Source organism: Trichechus manatus, unplaced genomic scaffold, assembly GCF_000243295.1.
Source record: "Trichechus manatus latirostris isolate Lorelei unplaced genomic scaffold, TriManLat1.0 scaffold00011, whole genome shotgun sequence".
Taxonomy (NCBI): domain Eukaryota; kingdom Metazoa; phylum Chordata; class Mammalia; order Sirenia; family Trichechidae; genus Trichechus; species Trichechus manatus.
The window spans coordinates 7,594,227-7,621,318 of NW_004443947.1; the positions used below are offsets into that span (position 1 = coordinate 7,594,227).

Below are 27,092 nucleotides of genomic sequence, written 5' to 3' on the forward strand. Positions count from 1 at the left end.
CCACCCAGGGAACCATGTTAACCCCATACACACCCTAAATCTGGAGGGTGCTGACCCGCTGACCAGAATCTCAAACCACTCAGAACCTAGCAGAGGGTGGAACCGAGGCAGATGGGGGCATCAAGTTTCAAAATGAGTTGGCTTATCCAGTTGAGAAAACCAGGAAGGCAAATGAAAGGAGAAGAAAAGTTCACCAAGAGTTGAGTGTGTGAGTATTTACACAACCACCGCTGCTGGGCCTAGGAGCCGTGGTGTGGATGCCTGCAGAGGCCTGTTGTTCTGTTTTGGAAAGTCCTCCTCCCTCCTGGGGCCCTGAATCTGCCAGCTGGCAGAGCCGTGGAGGGGACCCAGACGACTGGGTGTCAGTCCGTCTGCCTCTTCCTATCTTCCTGGGACCAGCTTGGGTCCCTGGAGGCACACCCCTCATATCCTTATGCAACCCAGGGACCCACCAGAGAATTGCTTCAGCAGATCTTTCTCCCAAGCAAGTGCCCCGCCTTGTGGGAGACAGTGTCTGTGGTTCTGAGCAGAGTGGGTCTACAATGAGAAGCAGCAGCGTGCACCGAGCGAAGCGGGGCTTCTAGATGCAGGCAGACCCAGTTCAAATCCTGGCCCTGCCACTTCTGAGCTGTATGGCCTAGAGAAATATATTTAACCATTCAGACCTCAGTTGTTTAATCTTTACAATGGGGCTAACGATAGACCTTCCTCACAGGGTTATTGTGATAATTGGGGTGAAGTACACAAAGCACTGTCACTCAGAGGTGCTCAGGGTTAATCCCTCTCTGCTCCTGGGCATTTGCTTCTTCCTTGTGTTAAGTGTTTACTTCTGTGTAGGGTTTCAGACTTCCTCTGAGAGTTATTTGATAGTTGCCACATGAAGCCCGAGTTCCAGCTCTGGATGGGTGAGAAGCAGTTTTCAACTGGCTGGTGGGAATCCGTTTGTGCAGAGAGAGAAAGGGAAAATATCTACTGCTCTGAGACCATAGGGTGGCTAGGAATCGAATTGACTCGACAGCAACGGGTTTTTTGAGACAGTTGGAGTACTCAATGGGGTGTGGACTTGAAGTTCGAAGTTCTGTTTTCTTCTCTGGGATCTGCTACTTGGCGGTTGGGTGACCTTGGACAGATTGCTTAACCCTTATTTATTTATTTATTTAGTGTCCGTATATCAAGTGCTATTGGAACACAGCCATGGTTATTTGTTTGTTTGCTTATATATTGTCTATGGCTGCTTTTGTACAACAGCAGACTTGATTATTTGTGACAGAGACCATATGACCCATAAAGCCTAAATTATTTATTTTCTGGCCCTTTACAGAAAATGTTTGTTGACTCTAATTTAGATTAATAGCTTAATCTTTTTGAGCCTCAGTTTCTTCAACTCCTCTTGGAGTTGGTGTAATGAATAAGTGTGATAAGACATGCAGTACATCTAGTAGGTGTGCAGCACACCTTATGCCACATATATCAGTTGCCATCACATCGCCTCCGACTCATGGCGACCCCATGTGTGTCAGAGTAGAACTGTGCTCCATAGGGTTTTCAGTGGCTGATTTTCAGAAGCAGGTTATTAGGCCTTTCTCCCAAGGCATCTCTGGGTGAACTCAACCTCCACCCTTTTGGTTAGCAGCTGAGCGCATTAACCATTTGCACCGCACAGGGACTCCCCAGCACAGCAGAGACCCAGCAAATTTAAATTTCTTTCCCGGGCTGAGTAATGTTTGAAAGTAGTTGCTGTAAGGTAGAGCGTCCCCCTTCTCCAGAGAGCCTATGTACTTCCAGACAACCAGAGGTCCTTTTCTGAAGCTGGGAGGCAAATTTCACACTTTTGGGAGCTTTCCAAAAGCTTTCCAAGCAGAGGTCACTTAGGACATGGATGTCTATATGGTTTGAACCGCCCTGAAAGTCCAAGTACCCAGCTCAGAGCCTAGCACATAGCAGGTACTAGTAGCTCCCGGCATTACTAGTACTACTTTCCGAATGGTCACATCTGTCTAGTTGCCCGAAAAAACAAAGGGAAAGGAGAAGAGTGCTGACACATTGCGGGGATTGCAACCAATGCCGCAAAACAATTTGTGTATACATTTTTAAATGAGAAACTAATTTGCACTGTAAACTTCCACCTAAAACACAATTAAAGACAAGGAAAGGAAAGAAAAATAGAAACCATATAATGGTAGTGCAGTTCTTCCAGTCTCACATTTGCTGGTTAATATGAGCCCCGTTTAATGATGAAGAAGCTGAGGCTCAGAAAGATGAAGCGATTTGTCTTAGGTCACACTAGAATCCTCTTTATTTCCCTACCTGGTACTGTTCCCATGGCACCCTGCCTCTGAAAGCGGATCATCCCATCATTAGCAGAAATCACCCAAGGGCCCCGGTGAGAGCCTCCCTCTTAATGAGCCCAGAGGTGGAGTGCCACTGCTGCCGTGGGAGGAGACCCCTGGGATTCCAGGCCAGCCTGGAAGCTTTGCTTTCTCCTCTCCCACCCTAGTTTCAGGAGGGCCCATACCCTCTCCAGGCCTCAGCTTCCCTATCTGTACTATGAGGGCCTGGCTAATGTTTGTCCACAAGGCACAGTTGACCTTTTGGGCAGAATGGTTTTCAGCGTGCAGCTTTCCTGGCTCTCGTTCACTAAACACCCGGAGCACTCTGGTCAACCGTGATCCCCAGCCCACCCACTCACCTCCAAATACTCCCAGAGGCCCACGGTACTACCCTGATCAAGAACCACCTAGAAGATCTCTTAGAGCTAGGATTCGAGGGTGACCAGGGTGAGGACAGGGAGTGGGGGGGGAGTTAGGGTGCAGAACTGCAATTGGACAGTGAGTTGGCTTTAATTTGCATAGAATTATCCGGGACAAGGCTCCTCTAACTTTGGATTCTTTTGGTCACCTACCGTCAAGAGAACAGATGAGAGCTTCTCTTGTACGTCGTCATACATTCTAAATTCACTGCTGTCATGTGTGTGCCTGTTTGTATAATATATAATGCATCTTATACTGTGTAGGTAATTTTCTGATTATAAAAGTAATGTATGATGAAAGTAATGTATTTATACATGCATAGAAAGATACCTACAAAGATATTCATTGCAACAATATTTGTAAGAGCAAGAAACCAGAAATGATCCAGTGTACTCTAGTAGAGATTAATTACATGAGTTAAGATTAATTACATAAGCTACAGTATAGTAGTACAATAGAATTCTTTTCAACTATTGAAAACTAAGTTGTAGAAAATACATAATCTCTTGTAAAGACGTACAATACATACTGTGAAGGGGAAAAAAATAGTTTGTAAAATAGTATGTTTAATCTGATTTCATTTTTTTAAAGGTAGTAAATATGTCATCAAAATAGAAAGAAGATTCGTGAAGCCAACTCTTCAGACATAGATTAGACTGGACTATGTGACATAAAATGATACTTGTGAAGAGTGTGCTTCTTAGCTCAAGTAGATACATGAGACTAAATGGGCAGCTCCTGTCCAGAGGCAAGATGAGAAGGCAGAAAGGGACAGGAGCTGGTTGAATGGATACGGGAAATCCTAGGTGGAAAGGAGGAGTGTGCTGTCTCATTATAGGGAAAGCAACTAGGGTCACATAACAAAGTGTGTATAAATTTTTGTATGAGAACTAACTTGAACTGTAAACTTTCACTTAAAGCACAATTTAAAAAAAAAAGAATATTTTCTTCAGGGGAAATGAATATTTGATTAAATTCTCAATAAATTAATTTCTCTTTGTTACCTAAAAAAAAAAAAGAAAGATAATTATTTGCCCAAAAGCAAAGATGAAAAGCCAGGAAGGGGTAGAAAATTAGCAGGAAATAAAATGGGGAAACCAGGGCGGAAATGCAGAGGGTGCTGACACATTGTGGGGAATGAAACCAGGGTCACGAAGTACTTTATGTGCAAGCTATCGAGTGGGAAACTAATTTGCTCTGTAAACTTTCACCAAAAGCACAATAAAAAAAAAGAAAGAAAAGATTTACACACAGAAAAAAACAATCTTTGATGGTTACGAGGGAGGGGAGGGGAGGGGTGGGGAAAGGAAATCGCTAAATAGATAGTAGACAAGTGTTAACTTTGGTGAAGGGAAAGACACACAATATAGGGGAATTTCAGCACAACTTGACCACGGCAAAGTCATAGAAGCTTGCTAGACACATCTAAACATCCCGAGGGACTGAGTTACTGGGGCTGAGGACTGGGACCATGGTCTCAGGGGACACCTAGGTCAATTGGCATAAAGTCGCTCATAAAGAAAATGTTCTACATCCTACTTTGATGAGTAGCTTTTGGGCCTTAAAAGCTTGCAAGCAGCCATCTAAGATACATTTATTGGTCCTATCCCATCCAGAGCAAAGGAGAATTAAGAAAATCAAAGACACAAGGAAAATATTAGTCCAGAGGACTAACGGACGACTTGAACCACAGCTTCCACCAGCCTGAGCCCAGATGGCTACCACCATCGACCGCTCTGACAGGGATCACAATAGAGGTTCCCGGACAGAGCAGGAGAAAAATGTAGAACAAAATTCAAATTAGCAAAAAAGACCAGACTTACTGGTCTAACAGAGACTGGAGGAACCTTCAAGACTATGGCCCCCAGACATACTGCTAACTCAGAACTAAAGCCACTCCTGAAGTCTATCTTTCAGCCAAAGATTAGATAGGCCTTTTAAACAAACAATAGCATACGTGAAGTTTATGCTTCTTAGTTCGATCAAGTATCCGAGACCAAATGGGCAACGCCTGCACAAAAGCAAAGACAAGAAGCAGGAAAGGACAGGCAAACTGGACGAATGGTGTGGAAAGGGGGAGAGTGCTTACACTTTGCTGGGACTGCAACCAATGTCACAAAACAATCCGTGTGTAAAGTTTTGAATGAGAAACTAATTTGCACTGTAAACTTTCACCTAAAGCACAATAAAAAATTTTTAAAAAGTAGCAAAATAGAAATAAATCTGGACCATATACAGCAAACTCATAAGTGTTTTGTCAGAATTATGAGGAATTTTTATTTAATCTGTATTGTTTTGATTTTTAATGAGCAGCATTGCCATTGTAATCAGGCAGACAGACAGACACACACACACACACACACACACACACACACAGACACACACACAGTTCTTCTCCTGCCAGAATGAGGCATTGTAGGCTTTCTCCCAGTGTTTTTTCTGTGCACAGAAAGGTGGGAACATATAATGGTAAAGAGCACAGACTTGACATCACATCTGTTCCTTAGAGCTGAGTGACCTTCAGTAAATTACTTAAATTTCTTTAAACTTCACTTTCATCATCTGTAAAATGAACAGAATATTTTCTGCCCAAGAGGGTCATAGCTATAAATGATATGCATAGGAATATATATGCAGATTGTATGCAAAATGATATGCAGAAGGCAATATAAATGATACGCAGTAAGTTCTTTGCTCAGTACCTTGCACCCTGGTAAATTCTCAGTAAATATTAGCTTTTATACGATTAAACAAGGGTGGTGCACACAGTAAAGTACTTGGCTACTAACTGAGAGGTTGGCAGTTGGAACTCACCCAAAGGCACCTCAGAAGAAAGGCCTGGCAATCTGCTTCAAAAAGGTCATAGCCATTGAAAACCTTACATAACACGGTTCTACTCTGCACGCATTGTGTTGCCAAGAGTTAAAATCCACTTGATGGTAACTGGTAAACTGGTATTAGATAAACATTTATTTTTTTGAAAATCAGGATCATATTATATGTAGTTTTCTGGTCTTTTTTTTTTAATTTAATAATAATCTGCATATTTCCCCTTTATCCTTAATTATTTTTCAAAAACATGATTCCTTTCATGTTTTTCTTTTCTTTTATCACATGCCCAAACCATCATTTACCTTCTAAAACCCCTGAAAGTTGAATATTTAGGTTTAGCATGAGTGTTTCCTTTATCAAACAATGCTGTGATAAGCATGCTTGTTTGTGGATCCTTGAGTCTCTATGTAATCATACCTTAAGAGGACTTCTCAGAAGTAGGGTGTTGGGCATGTACAGTGTTAAGGGTTTCCGTTCATACCTGTGGCCACTGTGCCCTTCAGATGGGTTGCATCAGTTTACTGTCTTGCCCCCAGAGTGTGAGGTTCTCTTTTGCAGCATCCCAGCTCCCCCTGGGTTTTACCTAAAAAAAAAAAAAACAGAAAAAGCAAACAAACAAAAAAACCCAGAAGATTCCAAAACCCACAAAAACAAAAAACTTCCCCATATGCATTTCAACTTTTAAAACCATAACAGCAGTAAAAAAAACAACCAGTTGCCGTTAAGTCAGTTCTGTTTCACGGCGACCCCATGTGTGTCAGAGAAGAACTGTGCTCCATAGGATTTTCAGTGGTCGCGTTTTCGGAAGCAGATTACCAGAACTTTTTTTCTAAGACGACTCTAGGTAGACTCAAATCTCCACCCTTTCAGTTAACAGCCAAGTGTGTTAACCACTTGTACCACCTAGGGACTCCGTAAAAGCAGTACATACTCTTTATTAAAAACATTTTAAAGAATGGACATGTATCAAGTAAAAGATGTAAGGTCCCCTCTGTGGCTTGCCTTCCTCCCCCAGTCCTACTTTCAGGGAGGAGATCACTATTACATTTAATGTGCAACCTCCCAGACCCTTTTCAGGGTACCCAGACACACACACACACACACACACACACACATAATATGTGTATATCATTTCTTAAAAATACAACTGGAACCATATTGTATATCCTGTAATATGCACCAGTCACTCAGCAACACATTAGGGACATGTTATGGTTGTCCTTCAAGTTGGTCCACACAGACGCAACCTCATTCTTTTTAAGGGCTGCATATTATTCCATAGCTGGGAGGAACCATAATGTATCTAACCGTTTGCCAACCAAGCTCCAGCCACAGTTTAGGTTGTTTCCAATTTTTCACCCTTTAAACATAATGCTTTTATGAGCACCCATATATTTCATAAATCTATTTTGGAGGACCTCTTAGAGGGCATTGGTGCTTCAGTGGTAGAATTCACACCTTCCATGCAGGAGACCCAGGTTAGATTCCCAGCCAGTGCCCCTTGTGTGCAGCCACCACTTGTCTGTCAGCCGAGGCTTGTGTGTTGCTATGATGCTGAGCAGGTTTCAGTGGGGCTTCCAGACTAAGACAGACTAGTAAGAAAGGCCTGGTGATCTTTTCCAAAAAAGTCAGCTAATGAAAACCCTATGGATCACAATGGTCTGATCCCCAACTGATCGTGAATTTGGTGCAGGACCAGACAGCGTTTTGTTCCACTGAGCGTGTGGTCACCATGAATCAGAGACCAACTTGATGGCAGCTAACAATAACATTTCCAGGAATAGAACTGCTGTCAAACATATTTTGTACAACCCCATTTCGTTTTTTTTCTAAACGTGTATGAGTAGAGGTATTCTGGCAAGGTTTGTCTGTGCATGTATTCATTTATAAACCATGCTGAGCATCTCCTGTGGCAGATACCATGCTGGGGATACAGCTGTGGACAGAGTAGAGACCGTCTCTGCCCTTCTGGAAATGGCAGTCTTGTCAGGGAAAAGTCATTACCTTCTTGCTGACACTGGCTCTGGTTGTGTCTGAAAATGGACGAAGGAGACAGGACATGTTTTTATCAGACGATGCTGCCTGGTGAAGGTCCCTTTTAAATTGTCTGAGGGCAGTGATGCTCCCACCAGGGGAAGCCCTTTGTAAACTCCATGCAGGGGCCCCACAGGCTCAGAACCCCCTGCCCCGTGCCCAGGGAAAGCAGGAGGTCCTGGGTTGCTGGGGAGGAAGGGGAAGCAGCAGCTCCCCAGAACTCGGGCTGGGCTTGCCTCAGGGAGGGCGCGGGGACCAACTGTGTGTCATTGTGAAAGTTGATGGTTTCTGTTTTTCCCCTCACTTCTCAGGGAAGGAATCAGCAGGCCCTGTGTTGGGGAGTAGCCCTCTGCCTGCCTTCTAGAAGCCTCACCCTGGGTCTAAGCGGCAGTCCCTGTTCCCAAAAGATTTCCTGGGATGAGGTGCCAGCTGTTGGTGTTAGCGGGGAGCCAGTCTGCGCAGCAGGAAGGAGTGATCCTCATTCTCACCAGGAAGCCCAAGGAGCAGTGCCCTGCCCAGGGTCACTGGGCTGTCAGCCGCAGAGCCCGGTTCTCACTTGGGCTTCTTGGTTTCCCCCTCACCTTGTGGCAGCTGCTGGGTTCCACCTGTGAGATGACAGAGGTGACAGGGTACCCTTTCTCCCCTCATCAGCCAGACTGTCCCCATGTGGGCTCTTGTCAATTGAGGGAGCAACTGCTATCTAGTTAGCACTAACAGGGGCTCAGAGACCAGCTTTCCTGACCACTGCCAGGAGAGGACGAGTTCCCGGGACAACCTCAGTCGTAAACCAGTTGCCATCAGGTTGATTCTGATGCTTGGCAACCCCAGCTGTGTCACAGTAAAACTGTGCTCCATAGGGTTTTTAGTGGCTGATTTTTTGGAAGCAGATCTCCAGGCCTTTCTTCCAAGGCACCTCTGGGTGTATTTGAACCTCCAACCTTTTGGTTAGCAGCCAAGTGTGTTAACTGTTTGCACCACCCAGGGACTCTGCCTCAACATTGGCCCAGGTTAAAAATTAAAAGGCTAGGCTGGCTCCCATGCCCCTGGAATAATCTCTATCATCCCGTTTATGGAACATTTACTATGAGCCGGATTGGAGCTAAATGCTTGATGTGTGTCACATAATTAATGCTCGTGACAGCCCTACAAAGTAGTTCTACACTATCATCATGTCCACGTCACACATGGGAAAACCAAATGTTAGAGGTGTGTCGTGGTTCTGGCCCCTGCCTGTCTTCTGCCGTCCAGCCATGCTGTCCTCCTCGTGGTCCCCTCAGGCACCTCATTCCCACCTCAGGGCCTCTGTACTTGCTGTCTTGTTTGCCTAGAAATATCTACCCCCAGATCTTGACCCTCCATCCACCACCATCACTCTGTCCCTTTGCAAGGCTGTATCATCCCCTCAGAGCCCCTCTCACAACCAGGAATTCCATTGTTTATGTATGTGTTTGTTGAGTGCCTGCCACCCCACTGAGAATTCAGTCCACATGTGGTGGGAGAGTCTGGTTCATCTCTCTGTTCTCAGCACCTAGAACAGTGCCTGGGACATAATAGGTGCTCAATTAGTGTTGGTTGAATAAATGAATAGCTTGGAGGCACTTAGCTGTACTTCCTCGGGGTCTTTCCTTTCGAGACTGCCCTCTTTCCCCCTAATGTAGACTCTCATAGTTCTGCATGCCCATCCTTCCATCACTTTACAGTTTGTTGTACTGTTGTGGCTTGCACGTTGCTGTGATGGTGGGAGCTATGCCACTAGTGTTTGTAATATGAGCAGGGTTACCCATGGTGGACAGGTTTCAGCGGAGCTTCCAGACTAAGACAGGCTAGGAAGAAAGGCCTGGAGATCTACTTCTGAAAATTAGCCAATGAAAACCCTGTGGATCACAGAATATTGTCTGAGACTTTGACTCACTTATTTTGGACATGTCCTCAGAAGGGACCAATCACTGGAGAAGGACATCATGTTTGGTGAAGTAGAGGGCCGGTGAAGGTGAGGGAAAGCCTCAATGATATGAATTGACGCAATAGCTGCAACAATGGACTCAGATATACCAATGATCATAAGGATGATGCAGGGCCAGGAAACGTTTCAGTCTGTTGTACGTAAGTCAGAGCTATCTCAATGACCGCTAACAACAACACAGTTAAGAATAGATGTTGATTTGTGCTTATTTGATTACTACCTGCTTCCCCCACTAAACTCTGAGCTACCTGAGGGCAAGGGCTTAGTTTGCTTTGGTCCCCACTGTATTCTCTGCTCCTAGCCCCTGTCCTGCTCACAGTGGTGCTTGATGAGTATTTGAATGAATGGATGAATACATGCGGGAACCAATGAAATCGAGCAAAGACTGGAACCCAGTTCTCTCATGTTCACACCCATGCTCTTAACATTATGCTACGTCCTGGTTTAAAGTTTTGAGTCTGATAGAATCTCCTGAACACAGCCATCGTCATCCTGCTGTGGTTGGGGCCAGCTCATTTCACCACCAGGCAGAGGCTCCCAAAGCGGCTGGTGGTTTCTTGGGGCAAAGAAGTGCTTGCTTCAACAGAGCCTCACCGATTCTCTCACAGTGTCATTTCCTCCTGAAGTTAGTTTTTAGTTGAGATGGAGCATTGCCCCCGCAGACAGGAGCCCATTGCTATTGACTCGATTCTGACTCATAGCGACCCTGTAGGACAGAGTACACAGAGTAGAACTGCCCCATAGGGTTTCCAAGGCTGTAAATCTTTACAGAAGCAGACTGCCACATCTTTATCCTGCAGGTGGGTTTGAACTGCCGACCTTTCGGTTAGCAGTCAAGCGCTTAACCACTGTCCCGCCAGGGCTCCTCACAGACAGGAGCACTGGTGGAAATTTCTCTTTGCTTCTTTTAGCAGCAGGTGTGTGAAGGATAACTGGTGGTAGTGTTGAATGTGTGTTTAAAGATAAATTCTATTTATTTATTTTGTGTTAATCCTGTAAGTAATACATGTTTATCATAGCAAAGTTATGGAATTCAGAAATGTAAAAGAAACCTTGCCTAGTCTTACTACCCACAGACAACCATTTAAGCAATTTGGTGTATTTCCTCCAAGGCAGTTCAATGTATACTTTTGCCTTTTTCAGGGGCGAGAGGGGAGAGGAGAGAGGAGGCATAATTCTGACCATACAATATATTCAACTGTGTACCCTCGTTTTTCCTACTTTATAATATAAATATTTTACATGTCCTTAAAAATATCTCAAAAGCTAATTTTAATGACTACAAAGTATTCCATTACGTGGGGGCTTACAAACTTTTCTTAATTATTCCGTTCAATTGTTTACCCGTTAACCATGTGTTTCTTACCTCTTCGAATTTATCTGCTCTGTGTGTGTGTGTTTGATACACCATTTTTTTTAAATTGTTGCAAAAGTATATATAATACAACATTTGCCAGTTGGCAACATTTTGCAGGTGTAGAATTTAGTGGTATCAATTACATTAATCATGTTGATACACCATCTTAAATCCTTTTTGGAAAAGGCAAGGATATATTTATTGTATGTTATATGTAAAAAGTTTTAAAATCACTCCCTGATAGCTAAGCAGTTATAATGGTTTTTAATTTGTCAGTAGTATAAATGGCACTTTTTTGATGAGAATATTTATACATCAATTTTTTGTGTGTGTTTAGGATTATTTCATTAGCGTTAGAGGCTAGATTTGGAATGGCTGGGTCAAAAGAGTATAGATATTTTAGAGGTTTTTACTATTTCTTGGCCAAACTGCTGTCCTAATGTTTCTTGCCAGTTTTAACTCTCATTAAACCTAACCTGTTGCCGTTGAGTTGATTCTGACTCATAGTGATCCTATAGGACAGAGTAGAAGTGCCCCACAGGGTTTCCAAGGAGCAGGTGGTGGTTTCGAACTGCCGACCTTTTGGTTAGCAGCTGAGCTCTTAACCACTGCGCTACCAGGGCTCCTCAGCTCTCATTAGCAGATAGGCAAGTACCCATCTTAGCACATCCTTGCAGCAGTAGAGATTATTATTCGTATATATATTTTTTATTATTATATTTTAATGATTACTAATTTTCTTAGATAGAAAATGACATCCGTTAGTTGATTTGGATTGTATATACCTGAGTCTACATCATGGGCTTTTAACCCAGAGCCGTGGGTGGAAGAATGTCCATCAAATACTCTACCTGAGATTATGTCTTGCAGCTGACTTTGGTGTGTCTGCCAAGAATCTGAAAACTCTGCAGAAACGAGATTCCTTCATAGGAACGCCTTACTGGTGAGTTGTGGAGCTTCTGGAAATTGAGTGTTAGATCAAACTTTAAACCTAACACTCCCTCAGGTGACCTCCGGATGGTATAGAGGGAGAAAGGCCAGAGGGCAAGGGATTCCGCGTTGGAGGCCAACTTTCACCACTTCCTAGTGGTTTGACCTTGGACAAGTGGCTTAGCTTCCTTGGGCCTCCGTTTCCTCATCTGTAAAATAGGGAGAGAATAGCACCTACTTAATAGGGTTGTTGTGAGAATTAAATGAGATGATGCATATAGAAAATGCTTCATTAATAATAACTAAACTGGAATGTCTTTAAAAATGATTCAGTTATTGATATGTTCAACAGGTATTTAGTGAGTGTCAGGCACTGGGCTGAGAGTGGGGAGTACAAAGATGAACAATACAAGCTCGATTTCCACCCTCACTGAAGTCTCCCTGAACTTCTCTAGTTCTCTAGTGTTTTCGTTTTTTCTTTTCAATATTACTTTTTAAAACAACTCTTACTCAATTTCATGCCTAACTACTTTCTGTTTTGTCCTGTTTTCATAATTTTTTCGTGTGCATTACTTCCATTTTCCCAGTATAGAGTTTAGGTAGCTTTCTTGCTTGCTTATTACTTACACTTTATTTCTCTCTCTACCCTTTTATTTCTCTTTCTCCTTTTCTTTCTCCTCTCTTCTATGTCACTATATTCTTTCCAACTTCCCCTGCCCTCCCATTTTCCTTCACCCCTTCCCATCTGTCCCACCCCTCTCCCTAGGGCTCTGTGTTCTGGATTGTTGCTGCCACCTTGTGGTAGGCATTGGGAACTGCAGCAGGACAAGGAGGTGGAGCCACTTGGAAGGCATTTTTCTCTGTGAATTGAAGCCTGTGAGGAAGACAGTGGGATGTAAAGTAATGCAAATAATGATTCAGGAATTCCTCCAACACCCTAGCATTGTCTAGTGGTGGTTCTTGACATTGAATCTCCTAGAGGGGTCTGGGGAAGCCAGATTCTGAGCCTGTGTTGTCCCTTGGTTGGTTCAGGATGGCGCCTGAGGTGGTGATGTGTGAGACCATGAAAGACACCCCGTATGACTACAAAGCCGACATCTGGTCCTTGGGCATCACCCTGATTGAGATGGCCGAGATCGAGCCTCCACACCATGAGCTCAACCCCATGCGGGTCCTGCTCAAGATCGCCAAGTCAGACCCGCCCACACTGCTCACCCCTTCTAAGTGGTAAAGAGTCAGGGGACCTGCCGGAGGGATCAGCAGGCCGGGATGGGGTCAGCAGGCCAAGACAGGATCAGCAAGCCGGGACTGGGTCAGCAGGCTGGGACAGGGTCAGCAGGCTGGGATGGGGTCGGTGGAATTGGGAGAACTAGAGTTTAGGACTCTTCTGTCACTGTGAGGCCTCAAAGCATGAGAGAGATTGGGGCCGGGACTCTCCAGGTCTTTCCCCCATCACTGGGCCCTCCAAGCCTCTTTCCTCCCCGTTGTGCTCTCTACCTGGGCTCCCCATGAAAGCAAACCAGGTAACCCAAGTAAGCCAGAACCCACTGAGGAATAAGAGTCTAACCTGAGGACCAGCAGCCACATGACACAACCCTGGGCTGGGAATCGGGGGCTCAGGATTAGATCCCAACATTGCTTCACTGTGATTCACTATGTGACGTTGAGTAGATCCCTGCCCTCTCCAGTTCTTGTCACCCATCTGTGCAGTGCTTGGGTGGAAAAGGTCACTGTGAAGGCCTGTGGCCTCCACTTTTCAGCTTGTGAAGGAGCCCTTTGTCCCTTGGGATGGGCGTGTTTGGGAAGCATACCATGCCCGGGAGAGTGGAGTCTGGATATGGGGGATTCCCCAGTTCTCACCCTGCTCTGAGCTTGCTGCCGACACCTTTGCTTGCAGGTCAGTGGAGTTCCGAGACTTCCTGAAGGTGGCCCTGGATAAGAACCCAGAAACCCGGCCCAGTGCTGCACAGCTCCTAGAGGTGAGTGAGTCCCCTCTTTTGGGGTGCAGCTACCATGCTGACCTCTGCCCCACCCTTCCTTTGGAGGTAGGAGGACCCTGGATGGTGGGAGACGAACAAGGTCATCAGTGACCTGGAAGCTGAATGCACTCCCTGCACAGCCCAGCAATGCACTGATCTCAGGGCCCAGCCCTAAGGAATCTCCTGGGTGCTGACGTCTTGGGCCTGGAGGCTCAGCTTGCCATGGAATTTGGCTTCAAGCGGGTCCAGATTTGAGTGAGCAGCCAGAGCCTTGACTGTGGGTTTCCAGCAAATAGCAATAGTAGATGTTCAATAAATACCGGTTAAACAAATGGATGGCTGCAAAGCACAGAAACTCCTTTAACCCAGTGCAGCCCAAGGGGAGGATATGGAAAATACCTAGAGGCATCTTACAGCAGCACATATCAGCCAGCCCTGTAGGAGCTGAAGCTGGAACAGGGTGGACATTTGGTACGTGTTTGTTGACAAGCGAATGGAAAGTCTCTAGGGAGCAGCGCAGCTGTTATCTCTCTCTTCACTCTCCTCAGCTGCTGGGCCTTCATAAATCCTTGAGGCCAGGTCTGGTCAGACAAAGAGAAGCCAAGAACTAGAACAATTATTCCAGTAATTCATTTACAAATGAGGCCTGAATTCCAGGCCATGTTGTTTCTTCCCAGAGCAGTATAGCATAGCAGTTAAGGGCTTGGCTCCAGGGCCAGGGCTGGGCTGGACTCGCTGGTGAACTTGAGCACGTGACTTAGCCTGTCTGGGCCTCAGTTTCCTCATCTGTAAAGTTGTTGTTATTGTTAGTTGTCACTGAGTCGCTCTAACTTATGGTAGCCCCATGTACAGCAGAACATGATGTTGCCCAGTTCTGTGCCAGCTTAACGATCGTTGATATGCTTGAGTCCATTGTTACAGCCACTGTATATTTTGAGTGCCTTCCAACCTTGGGGGCTCATCTTCCAGTACTATACTGGCCAATGTTCTGTTGTGATCCATAGGGTTTTCATTGGCTAATGTTCTGAAGTAGATCACCAGGCCTTTCTTCCTAGTCTGTCTTAGTCTGGAAGCTCTGCTAAAACCTGTCCACCCATGGGTGACCCTGCTAGTATTTGAAATACCAGTGGCATAGTTTCCAGCATCATAACCACATACAAGCCACCATGGTACAACAAACTAACAGATGAGTGGTAGATCTGTAAAATAGGATAACAATAGTGCCTACCTCATAGGGTTATGAGGATTAAATGAGATTGTGCATGCAGAATGTGTAGCGCATGGAAAGCACTCAATAAATTTGTCCACCATTATCATTATCATCATTATCAAAAAACATATGAGATAGTAAATCTTATAAAACCTACAGGCAGTAAAAACAACCTCTTGACAACTTTTTCTTACCTCTGGCTTCTCCCATTCCTACCTTTAATGTTCTAAAACATTTTGCCATCAACACACAATGCTTATGAAATAGCAGTTATTTCCCCAGCTTTTAATTTCTCAAACCTGGACTAAACCAAAGCTAAGAAGTTTCTTGAATGCAATCAAACACTCTGAGGGACAGAGTAGCAGGGGTAGGGATCTGGGGACCATGCTTTCAGGGGACATCTAGGTCAACTGGCATAACAAAGTTTATTAAGAAAATGTTCTGCATCCCACTTTGGTGAGTGGCATCTGGGGTCTTAAAAGCTAGCGAGCAGCCATCGAAGATACATCAGCCATCTAAGATACATCTAAGATACAACCCACCTGGAGCAAAGGAGAATGAAGAACACCAAAGACACAAGGAAAGTAGTAGCCCAAGAGACAGAAAGGACCACATAAACCAGAGACTTCATCAGCCTGAGACCAGAAGAACTAGATGGTGCGTGGCTAGCACCAATGACCACCCTGACAAGGAACACAACAGAGAATCCCTGATGGAGCAGGAAAAAGGTAGGGTGCAGAACTCAAATTCTAGTAAAAAAGACCAGACTTAATGGTCTGACTGAGACTGGAGGAACCCCAGAAAGCACGGCCCCCGGATTCTCTACCAGCCCAGAACTAAAACAATTTCCAAGGCCAACTCTTCAGACAGGGATTGGACTGGACTGTGGGACGTAAAGTGATACTCATGAGGAGTGTGCCTCTTAGCTCAAGTAGATACAAGAGACTAAATGGGCAGCTTCTGTCCAGAGGTGAAATGGGAAGGCAGAGAGGGTTAGGAGCTGGTTGAATGGACATGGGGAATCATGGGTGGAAAGTAGGAGTGTGCTGACACAGTATGGGGAGAGCAATTAGGGTCACATAATAATGTATGTATAAATTTTTATATGGGAGACTAACTTGAAATGTAAACTTCATTTAAACTACAACAATAAACAAAAAATAAAATAAAAAAATAGTTTCTCAAACCTTTGCCAGCCAGAGGGGCTGAAGAGCAGGAGAGGATCTGCAGAAATAGACTGAATGGATGTCATTCCAAGTAAAGGCAAAGAAATGTCAGTTCAGCAAAAATTTAAGGACATTCTCCTGTGCCAGGTCCTGAGCTGATGGGAAAAAAACCCGGGGGTATGAGCCAGGCGCTGCCCTCAAGGCATCCACATCAGTGGGTAGGTCAGTCCCTCCTGTCCACCAGTAATGGAAGAGGGGGACACGCTGTGCTGGAGACCCCAATCAGAGGCATCAGGGACCCAGAGAAGGAGTGCTGGGCCCTTCAGCAGGAACTCCTGGCAGGGATGACCTTTGAGCTGTGTTGTATCAGTTTCATAATCAGTTGCCATCAAGTCACTTGCAACTCATGGTGACCCCATGTGTGTCAGAGTAGAACTGCACTGTAGGGTTTCCAGTGGCTGGTTTTTCAGATATAGATCGCCAGCTCTTTCTTCCGATGATGGACTTGAACCTCCAACTTTTCAGTTAGCAGACTAGGGTGTTAACTGTTTGCACCACCCAGGGACTCCATCGGGTTACTAGGGCTGCCATAACAAAGTACCTTTGTATGGGTGGCTTAAAACAAGAGAAATTTATTCTCACATTTCTGGAGGCTGGAAGTCCAGAATCAAGGTGTCAGCAGGACCACCCTCTCTGAAAGCTTGGCTTCTTTGAAGGGAAAGGTCCTTCTTTGCCTCTTCTTTGCTTCTGGTGGTTCCTGGAAATCCTTGGCATTCCTTGGCTTGTAGCTGCATCACTTCAATCTCTGCCTGCATCTTCACATGGCTGTCTTCTTTCTGTGTCTGTCTCTGTCTCTTCTCTTTTTAAAAAACAGCCTCAGATTGGATTAGGACTCACGCCACTCCAGTGTGACCTCATGTTAACTGATAACATCTTCCAAGACCCTATTTCCAAACAGAGTCATATTCACAGGTACCAAGGATTAGGACTTCATCGTATCTTTTGGGAGGACAAAACTCAACCCGTGAGTCTTGAAGAATAAGTAAGATCCAGGCAAAGAACATTGGGAAGGCTGTCCGAGAATGAGACGACAGCATGAACCACCATTGATTCACACACCAGGCACCTCTGAAATGCCAGCTCTTGTGCTGAGAGAGCTGTGGTGAATGGAGCCGGCAAGACCCCTGACCTCGTGCTCAGTAGGGGGACAGGCAGCAAACAAACACGTGTATGTGCATGTCGGTGCCGATGAGTGCTATGGAGAAAAGTACAACAGCACAGGCATGGGGGTGCCTGGGAGGGCTGATCTCCTGCATAGGTTGTCAGGGAAGGGCTCTCTGATGGGTGACGTATGAGCAGACACCCAAAGGAGGCACAGGAGTGAGGCACAGAATGTGGCAGCCACAAAGGCCTAGGATGGGAGCACAGTTGGCGCGTGCCGGGAGGAACCAGGAGGTGGGCCATGGGAGCACAGGGGTGAGGTAGACCAACTGGGGATGAGGTTGGAATAGTACTAGAGTGTGTCAGAGGCCCCCAAGAACACCCCCAGGTTTGATGATTCCCTAGAAGGACTTAAAGGACTCGGCATATTGTTGAACTCAAGGCTGTGATTTATTACAGTGAAAAGCTACATTATTATAGCAAACGGATACAAAGCAAAATCAGCAAAGGGAAAAGGTGCAGAGGGAAAAGTCTGGGGAAACCAGGCACAAGCTTCCAGAGCCCTCTCCCCATGGAGTCACACAGGACATGCCTCATCTCCCAGCAACAGTTGTGACAACATGTGTAAAACATTGTCTACCATGAAAGCTTGTTAGAGACTCAGTGACCAGGGTTTTTACTGGGGGCTGATCCTGGCATGTACCCAAATTCCAGACTCCCAGAAGGAAAGCAAGTGTTCAACATAAAGTACATTGTTTGTAAAAACAGTTTAGGCACAGCGAGCCACCACTGTCAGTTAATGGTGGAAAACATCCAGAAATCCAAGTTCCCAGACGCCACCCAAGGACCAGCCTTGCCAGCAGGCCTTTCCAAGGGCAGCAGTCTCAGGCCTGTGATGTTAACTCTTTTCTGCACCTGGGGCCAAGTCGTGCGAGGGCCCCGCGACCATTCCCAGGGCGTGGGCCTGGGTGAGGTGGGCACCTATGCAAGGGTGAAGAAGGGGAGACTTCTGCTGACTTACATTTTAAAAGGGCTCTCTGGCTGTTGTGAGTGTAATCAGGGCAAGGGCATGATCGGGGAAATCAGCCTGAATGACGGCAAGTGTCTTATTAGCCGACTGTAGAGGCTTAGCATGGGAAAGTGGATGGTTTCCTTGAAGCTTTTTAGAACACTGATGGTAGGGGGTGAGCCGTCCTTCATCAGGGCAGGTGCCTCATGTCAGGGGCGTCCACCTGCTGGCAGCCACCAGGGTGAGTGTTGAGGTGTCCCCGCAGTGGTCTGAAGCCACACACACTACCCTGCCAGCTGCCCAGACATCCATTGTTCTGTCCCATCACCGCCTCCACTGACAGAGAGGGAGATGGTGGGACTGGGTGATGGTGGGGCTTCCCTTCCACGCCCCTGCCCCTTCGGTCCTTTCACCTGCAGTGACATCCTCTAATGCCGAGTATGAGGAAAGGAGGAAGACGCCACACCAAGCACTCGAGTCCTTTATGTTCCTGAGGACCTACTCTATACACCTGGCCTCGGTACCATTCTGGGCTCCAGTGCCTACAGCTAGGCGTGCAACGTAGTGGTGAAGAATGTGGACTGGGGCTGCAAAGTCCTGGGTTCAAATCCCAGCTCTACCACTTACTGGCTGTGAGACCTTGGACGAGTGGCCTTGCCTCTCTGTCTCATTTTTCTCATCTCTGAAATGAGGGTAATAATGATCTCCCCACCAATAGGATAAAAACAAAACAAAACCAGTTGCCACATAGTTGATTCCAACTCATGGCAATCCCATGTGTGCAGAGTAGAACTGTGCTCCATAGGGTTTTCCTGGCTGTGACCTTTTGGAAGCAGATCACCAGGCCATTCTTCCGAGGGTTTGAACTGTCAACCTTTCTGTTGGTATCTGTAGGTTTAGCCATTTGCTCCACCCAGGAGATACTGTGAAGCATGGTGCTGAATGAATGTTTGACACGTTGAATTGAATCATTAAAAAATGAAAAGAAACCAGGATGCAAATGGGGTCTGTCTGCTAGCGGGTCATGATTGTTCCTTTTAAATTTCTGCAGTATATTTTAAAGCAAATATCTGGAGTACCAGGAGGCTTCATTTTCTGGTTATTGTAGGGTTATAATGTGGGGAATGGAGTGAGCTGGGGCCAGATGGAGAGGGGGGATTGGGGAGCTGCTGTCACTGTCAGATGCAACATTCTCCCCAGCCACTTGGGACCAAGTGTTTTCTGTAAGCAGGCATCTTCTGCCCTGACACATCTGGCCTCCAGGACATTCCACCGGGAAGAGACCAGCTGTCCTACTTCCCCACCTAGCAGCCCCGGAGCCTTAGCCTGAGCCAGGAATTTCCGTTAGATAGCTGGAAAGACCGTCCTGCCAGAGGATATTAGAGTACAACAGAAGAATTGCAAAGAAAGGAGAGCTCTCTCAGGATAAACAAAGCATCTCACAGAGGATCTACTGCTCTTAGCTTTCTCCAGTGCCTTTTTGTGTCTGGGTTAGGTAGAATAGGAGCATTGTTGTTGTTAGCTGCTGTTGAGTGGGCCCCTGACTCAAGGGGACCCCATGCCCAGTGAAGTGATGAAGTGAAAGACTGCCCGGTCCTGCACCATCCCCATGATCAGCTGTGGATCAAATCATTGTGATCCGTAGGGGTTGCATTGGTTGATTTTCGGAAGTACATCACAGGCCTTTCTTCCTAGTTCATCTTAGTCTGGAAGCTCCACTGCAACCTGTTGAGCACCATAGCAATATGCAAGCTTTCACTGCAGATGGTGGTGGCTGTGCATGAGGTGCATCGGCTGGGAATTGAACTTAGGTCTCCCACAGGGTAGGCAAGAATTCTGTCACTTAACCGCCAATGCCCCCAAGATGAGGACACCAAGGCTTGGGGCAGGGAAGTCTTGCTCGACTTGTCTTCTGTCACCTGGCTTTGAGTGGCATAAGTAGGCTCCGATCTTGGCTTCCCAGCCCTCCTCTCCAGAGCTGTTCACGCCCCATATGTCAGCCCTGCCTGCTCCCGGGAGGTACCTCGTGGCCTCTCATCTTTCCCTGTGCCCTGCAATGGGCTGGCCGACGTGCCCCCTTGGTTTATGATTCATTCATCTGCCTGCACAGACATTCTTTGGGACAGTATGTCATGGTTAATAACAGAGGCTCTGAAATCAGACAGACCCACTCTGGAATCCAGGTGATTCTCATTCTGCACTGCAGTTTCCTCATCTGTGAAATGTGGACAGTGCTCGCTTCACAAGGAGCCCTGGTGGTGCAGTGGTTAAGCGCTCGGCTGCTAACCGAAAGGTCTGCGGTTTGAACTCACCAGCCACTCTACGGGAGAAAGACCTGGCAGTCTACTTCCGTAAAGATTTACAGTTTTGGAAAACCTATGGGGCCGTTCTACTCTGTCCTATAGTGTTGCTATGAGTCGGAATCCACTTGACAGCAATGGGTTGGGGTTTTTTACACACGTCACAGAATCGTGGGAATGAATGAGATTCTGTATGTCACTTTTTTTTTTCTGTTTAATTTTTTTATTGTGGTAAAATATATGATGTAAATTTGCCATTTTTACGTGTACAATTCAGTGGCATTAATTATATTCACAATGTTGTGCAACCATCACCACTATCAACTCCCTAAAGGTATTTCACACTTTTAGCATAACAGCTGCCACGTATTTAGTGCAGAGTATATACTTACTGAATATCCCTGGGTGCTGCAGACTGTTAACGCACTTGACTTCTAACCAAAAGATGTGTGGTTCGAATCCACCCAGAGGTGCCTCAGAAGAAAGGTCTGACAATCTGCTTTCAAAAAATCAGCCATTGAAAATCCTATGGAGCACAGTTCTACTGTGACACACACAGATCTCCATGAGTCAGAACCGACTCTACAGCAACTGGTTTGGTCTATATACTTGTTGAATTTGTTCTTAAACCCAGCCCACTTCATCAGCATCAGCTGTTGTCATCAATGGCTTCCATGATGTTGAACTCAGCGGTCAGGCCTCAGTGCTCATCTGACTGGACCAGCAGCAGCAGCAACAGCCACTGCTGATCGCTCCCCTTCCTCACCGTGAGCTCTTGGCTTCCAGGGCCCCACTCTCTGATTCACCTTCCTTCTCCCTGGTCACTCCTTCACTTGCTCCTCTTTCTCCAGCTAATTCATGTGCACTTGGCCTTCTCCTCCTTCTACGCTCACCTTGATGATCTTACCCAGTTCACAACAACTCCCAAATTTATACCTCCAGCCCAGACTGCTCTCCCTGCACCAGACTCCTGTGTCCAGCTGCTGACCTTCCATCTCCCCACGGATGTCCAGTAGGCATCTCAAGCTTAACACAACAGCAACTGTGCATCCTGATCTTTCCCCGCCGTGTGCTCCATCAGCTCCCTGAGGACAGCAACCTTCCAGTGGCTCAGGCCCCCAGCCTCGCAAGCATCCTTGACTCCTCTCCAATCTGTCAGCAGTCTCCCTCTGTGTCCTGTTATCCAGAATCTGACCACTTCTCACCCCTCCATTGCAGCTACCTATCTGAGCTATCATCATCTCTTTCTTGGATTATTGCTTCCTCACTGGTCTCCTGCCTCTGTCAGTCTCTTCTCAACACAGCAGCCAGAGGGATCCTTTTAAAAACATAAATCAGCTCATGTCCCTCCCCTATCTAAGCCCTCCAGTGGCTCCCATGTCACTCAGGATAAAATCTAGAGGCTTGGTGGCCTACAAGGCATTGCATGATCTGCCCACCTCACCCCCAGCCCTCTCACCCTCCCTTCTTCTCTCCCCTCTTCACTCTGCTCCAGCCACCTCTGCCTCCTTTCTCTTCTTCAAACATACCCAGCACACTCTGGCCACAGGATCTTTGCACTGGCTGTCCCCTTTGCCTGGAATGCTCTTCCCCAGATACCTCCATGGTTAATTCCCTCCTTCCTTCAAGTCTTTGCTTAAATGTCAGCTTCTCAGTGAAGCGTCCCTTAACTACCCTATTTTAAGTTACAAACCTGCCACACCCCCACACTCCTAATTCCCCTTTCCTTGCCCTCCTTTTCCCCACATAGTACTCTACTATGTAACTTACTTATTTATTATGTTTATTATTTATTGTTCATCTTCCCCCGGCTAGCATGTCAGCTCCCTGAGGACAGTGACCTTTGTTTTATTCACCGATGTGTCCCAAGCATCCAGAAGAGTGCCCAGTACATAGTGGGCCCCCAACAAATATTTGTTAAATACACCTACTTAGTTTTAATTAGGAGCCTCTGGGTGGCGCAAACGGTTAAGTGCTTGGCTGCTAACTGAAAGTTTGACAGTTTGAATCTACCCAGAGGCACCTCAGAAGAAAAGCCTGGCTATCTGCTTCTGACAGGTCACAGCCATGAAAACTCTACAGTATGGAGTGCAATTCTACTCTGAAGCACATGGGGTCTCCATGAGTCAAAATTGACTTGATGGCAACTGGGTTTTAGTTTTAGTTAACAAACTGTTATGTAGCTCTTTCTCCATCCGTTTGAAATGCTTACCCGAGTTGATTCCAACTCATAGTGACCCTATAGGACAGAGTAGCACCGCCCCATAGGGTTTCTAAGGAGCGGCTGGTGGATTCGAACTGCCAACCTTTCGGTTAGCAGCCAAACACTTAACCACTGCACCACCAGGGCCCCATTCTAAATGCTTAGTAAATGTTAACTAGTTTTATCCTCATAACAACCCTACGGAGTAGGTACTATTCACATCTCCACTGAACAGATGACAAAACTCAAATATAGAGAGGTTAAGTAGCCTGTAGAGGGTCACACATCTTGTAAGTGACAGAGCTGGGTTTTGATCCTGGTTGCCTGGTTCAAAGTCCCTTGACCACCTCTGGTAAGCTGCCTCTCTGAATGAATGAAAGAGAAAGGTGGTGGGGGGTGGGAGGAGAAGGGCTGGAAGGGAGGAGGGAGGGAGGACTGAAACATGCTGATCCATGGAAACTTGGAAGCCTTTTCTAAAAGTCAGTCTCTGAGTGTAGAACCCCCGGGCTGATGGTTTCTAAGCGCACAGAGGTTAGCTTAGGGGAGAACAGGCTGAAGTTCTTGGAAAGGACCTCTGTTTGGACTGCAGGGGTGGCCCTCCCCAGAAGGGTGGGTGCCAGCTGGTGAGTTGTGTGATACTGCCTGTCTTGGCATCTCGGGCTCCCTGCAGAGATGCCCCAAACAACTGCTCTTCTTCCTGAAGGAGCAGATGACTAACCCCCTCTAGTGTGGGCCTTCTGCTGGGGTGCCCAAGCACCCTTCCACAGCCTACCTCCATGCAGGCACACAGCCCGGTTGGCGATGCTGGGAAGGTTCTGGGCTGTCCCTGATAACGTAGCTGGGGCTTTGTCTCTCTAATGGGACTCGGCAGTTTGGGGGCTTGAGGAAAAGCCTTTCCTAAACACATTCTTGGAGGCAGTGGAGCTGATGAAGTTGGGGAGACAGCCTGGGCTTTGTGTCCCAGGGCAGTTTACCAAACAGTGTACTGGACCTGAGCCATCACAGGAGGGGCTGCCCCATCTGCCAGCCCCTCTCTCCCTAGGGTCCCAGGAGCTCGGCCTCCAGCGCAGTGCCCTGCTCACCTGCCCCTCTGTCAAAGGCTTTCTTAGAACCCCCTGGCTTCCTCTCGGCCTCCCTAGGGCCCTGGGTGCTCAGGGGAGGCAATGGAACAGATGATTTAGCCTCAAGAAAACAAGGTTCCTGACCATGCTGAAAAGCCACTAATTTGGTCAATGTGTGATGTGCCCTAATGAAAACCTGGTATTTCCAGAAGGCTGTGCCTGCATTATTTATTTCTGCCCCATCTGCTTCAGCCACTGCAGCAAAGCATCTCGTGGCTTCTTGTTCAAATTCACATGTGTGAGGTTGTGCAATGTCAAGTTCCTGCCTTCTGTTCCAAAAAGCTATGCTCTGTGGGGTTGCAGGAGGGAGTAGGAACAGCTAGGAGCTCAAAACTGGTGACTTAAAGGTTTCTTGATTGTGCTGCTGCTGTTGCTGATGATGGTGGTGATGATGATGGTGGTGGTGATGATGGTGGTGGTGATGATGGTGGTGGTGATGATGGTGGTGGTGATGGTGATGGCGATATAGTGATGGTAGAGGTGGTGACAGTGGTGATTTTGGTGGGGGTGGGGGTGATGATGATAGCGTTGATAGTGGTGGTGATGATGGTGATAATGACAATTATGGTGATGATGATGATGATGATGGTGATAGCCACCATATTTTGAGCACTTACTATAATGCTTAGTACAACCATACTATTATTCCCAGTATACAGGTGAGCAGTCAGGCTCAGAGACATTAAGTGACTTGGCCAAGATGGTGGTGGAATCTGGATTTTATCCCAAGCAGCCTGGCTCTAGAGCTTAGAACCAACACTCTTAACTCTTACACTGCTGTGCCTCCCATGATGAATAAACCCTATTAAGACCCTACTCAAGGCCTTTTGGAACCGCACAGCAACAGAGTGACACCTTTAAAGGGTACTGTTAATATCCCTCCTCTGCTGCAGCCCTCTGATGACCTCCACTGTACCTAGAATTAAATCTCACCTCCTCACCAAGGCCCTGCATATACCACCCCCATCCTGCCCTCTCTTGTCCTCTCCGCTCACAGCTTTTTGGCTCCCCTCCTCCTATTCCGTATATTCCACTGCCCTGGCCTTCTAGCCATTCTTCCAGCACAGGAAGCTCAGGTCCCTCCTCAGGGCCTTTGTACAAGCTGCTCCTTCTGCCTGGAGTTGTCTGTGCCCAGGCCTTTCCCTGACTGGCCCCTGCACTTCTCTCAGGTCTCAGCTCAAATGTTACCTCCCTGGGGAGACCTCTGTAATCTCGGACCGTACGTAGTAGCCTGCGTCACCCTGGCCAAGCTCCCATTGTCCCAGTCTCGCACTATCCTGTTAGCAGGATCTGAAATGATCTTAGTTATCTTTTGGTTACATGTCTACAGTATTGTCTCTCCGACGCAGTTGGAGGCCCCCAAGAGCAGGGACTTTGTCTGTGTTATTGATCAGCCTTATGTCAGCCCCTGGCATGTTGCCGGCCCTAATATGTGGCTCTGGAAGGAATCACTTAAGTTAAATTTTAAAAATCTTTGCCAGTTTGGACTAACTAGAGAAAGTCAGGCTGGTTTAAGAAAATCTAAATGATAACGCTCTTTAGAAGAAGTGGAATTTGTTGCTTTTAGGTATACAGAGTCACATGAACAAGTTGAAAAGGTTCTGACCCTTAGCTATCCTGTGACAACAGAACGAAACACTGTCCTGTCCTGTGCCATCCTCGCAATCCTTGCTATGTTTGAGCCCATTGTTGCAGCCGCTGTGTCAATCCATCTCATTGAGGGTCTTCCTGTCTTTTGCTGACCCCCTACTTTACCAAGCATGCTGTCCCTCTCCAGGGACTGGTCCCTCCTGATAACATGTCCAAAGTATGTGAGATGACCTGGCTTCTAAGGAGTTTTTATTGCCTGGTGCCCTTCCCTAAAAGAGCCATTTTACATGAACAAACAGATAAGAATGATTTGTGGTGAACATATCAGGTGTAAATGGATTTTCAAGGTGCTAGAAAATTTATTCTCTTTAGTAGTTTAAATACTTTCCCCGAAATCCTGTTGACACCGTTCCTCTGCTGATAAGTTTTCTGATAGCAAAAACAGTGAATTTCATCAGAGTCTTCCTATAAATTTCCAATGAACAAATTCCAACTTAGTGACGTCTGCCCACCTCCAACATTGCCCCTGGAGGTCTCTGGGTGAGTGGTGAATTGAGGAATCCCAGATCCTGTCCACACCCTGGTGATTAGGATAAAATGCAGGACAAGGTTTCACTATTTAACATTTGCTGAGGCCTTAGAAGAGCGCTGGTGGCGCAGTGGTTAAGAGCTCGGCTGCTAACCAAAAGGTCAGCAGTTCGAATCCAGCAGCAGCCCCTTGGAAACCCTAAGGGGCACTTCTACTCTGTCCTATAGGGTCACTACGAGTCAGAATTGACTTGATGGCAACAAATTTGGTTTTTGTTTTTTGAGGCCTTAGAAAGGAGTTCCTGGGTGGTGCAAATGGTTAACACGCTTGGCTGCTAACTGAAAGGTTAGAGGTTCAAGTTGACCCACAGACACCTCAGAGGAAAGGCCTGGCAATCTAATTCCAAAAAATTAGCCATTGAAAACCCTATGATGCACATTTCTACTCTGACACACACAGGGTTGCCATGATTTGGAGCTGACTCAATGGTACCTGGTACTGGGAGGCTTTAAAAGGTTTGGTGTTTTGCCAGATCAAGTGGATTAGATGTGATATTTCTAAAGAAGCCTTGGGATAAAACATACATTACTCTGCCCCAAGAGTTTGTATTTTCTTTCTTTCTTTTTTTTTTTTTTTAATTGTGCTTTAGGTAAAAATTTACAGCTCAAGTTAGTTTCTCATACAAAAATGTATACACACGTTGTTATGTGACCCTAGTTGCTATCCCTATAATGTGACCACACATTCCTCCTTTCCACCTCAGATTTCACATGTCCATTCAAACAGCTCCTATTCCTTTCTGCCTTCTCATCTCGCCTCCAGACAGGAGCTGCGTGTTTAGTCTCATGTATCTACTTGAAGTAAGAAGCATGCTCTCACAAGTATCATTTTATGTCTTATAGTCCAGTCTATTCTTTGTCTGAAGAGTTGGCTTCAGGAATGGTTTTAGTTCTGGGTT

The 27,092-nt window shown here is 46.3% G+C and overlaps 1 protein-coding gene across 1 annotated transcript in view; it reads left to right on the plus strand.

Moving 5' to 3' along the window:
• Positions 1-27,092, plus strand: part of STK10 (serine/threonine kinase 10) — a 168,022-nt gene that overhangs the window by 93,364 nt on the left and 47,566 nt on the right. Inside the window, exons 5-7 of the mRNA XM_004371195.2 lie at positions 11,807-11,879; positions 12,899-13,093; positions 13,764-13,845. Of these exons, the coding sequence (XP_004371252.1) occupies positions 11,807-11,879; positions 12,899-13,093; positions 13,764-13,845 (350 nt within the window). The remainder of the gene's footprint in view (positions 1-11,806; positions 11,880-12,898; positions 13,094-13,763; positions 13,846-27,092) is intronic.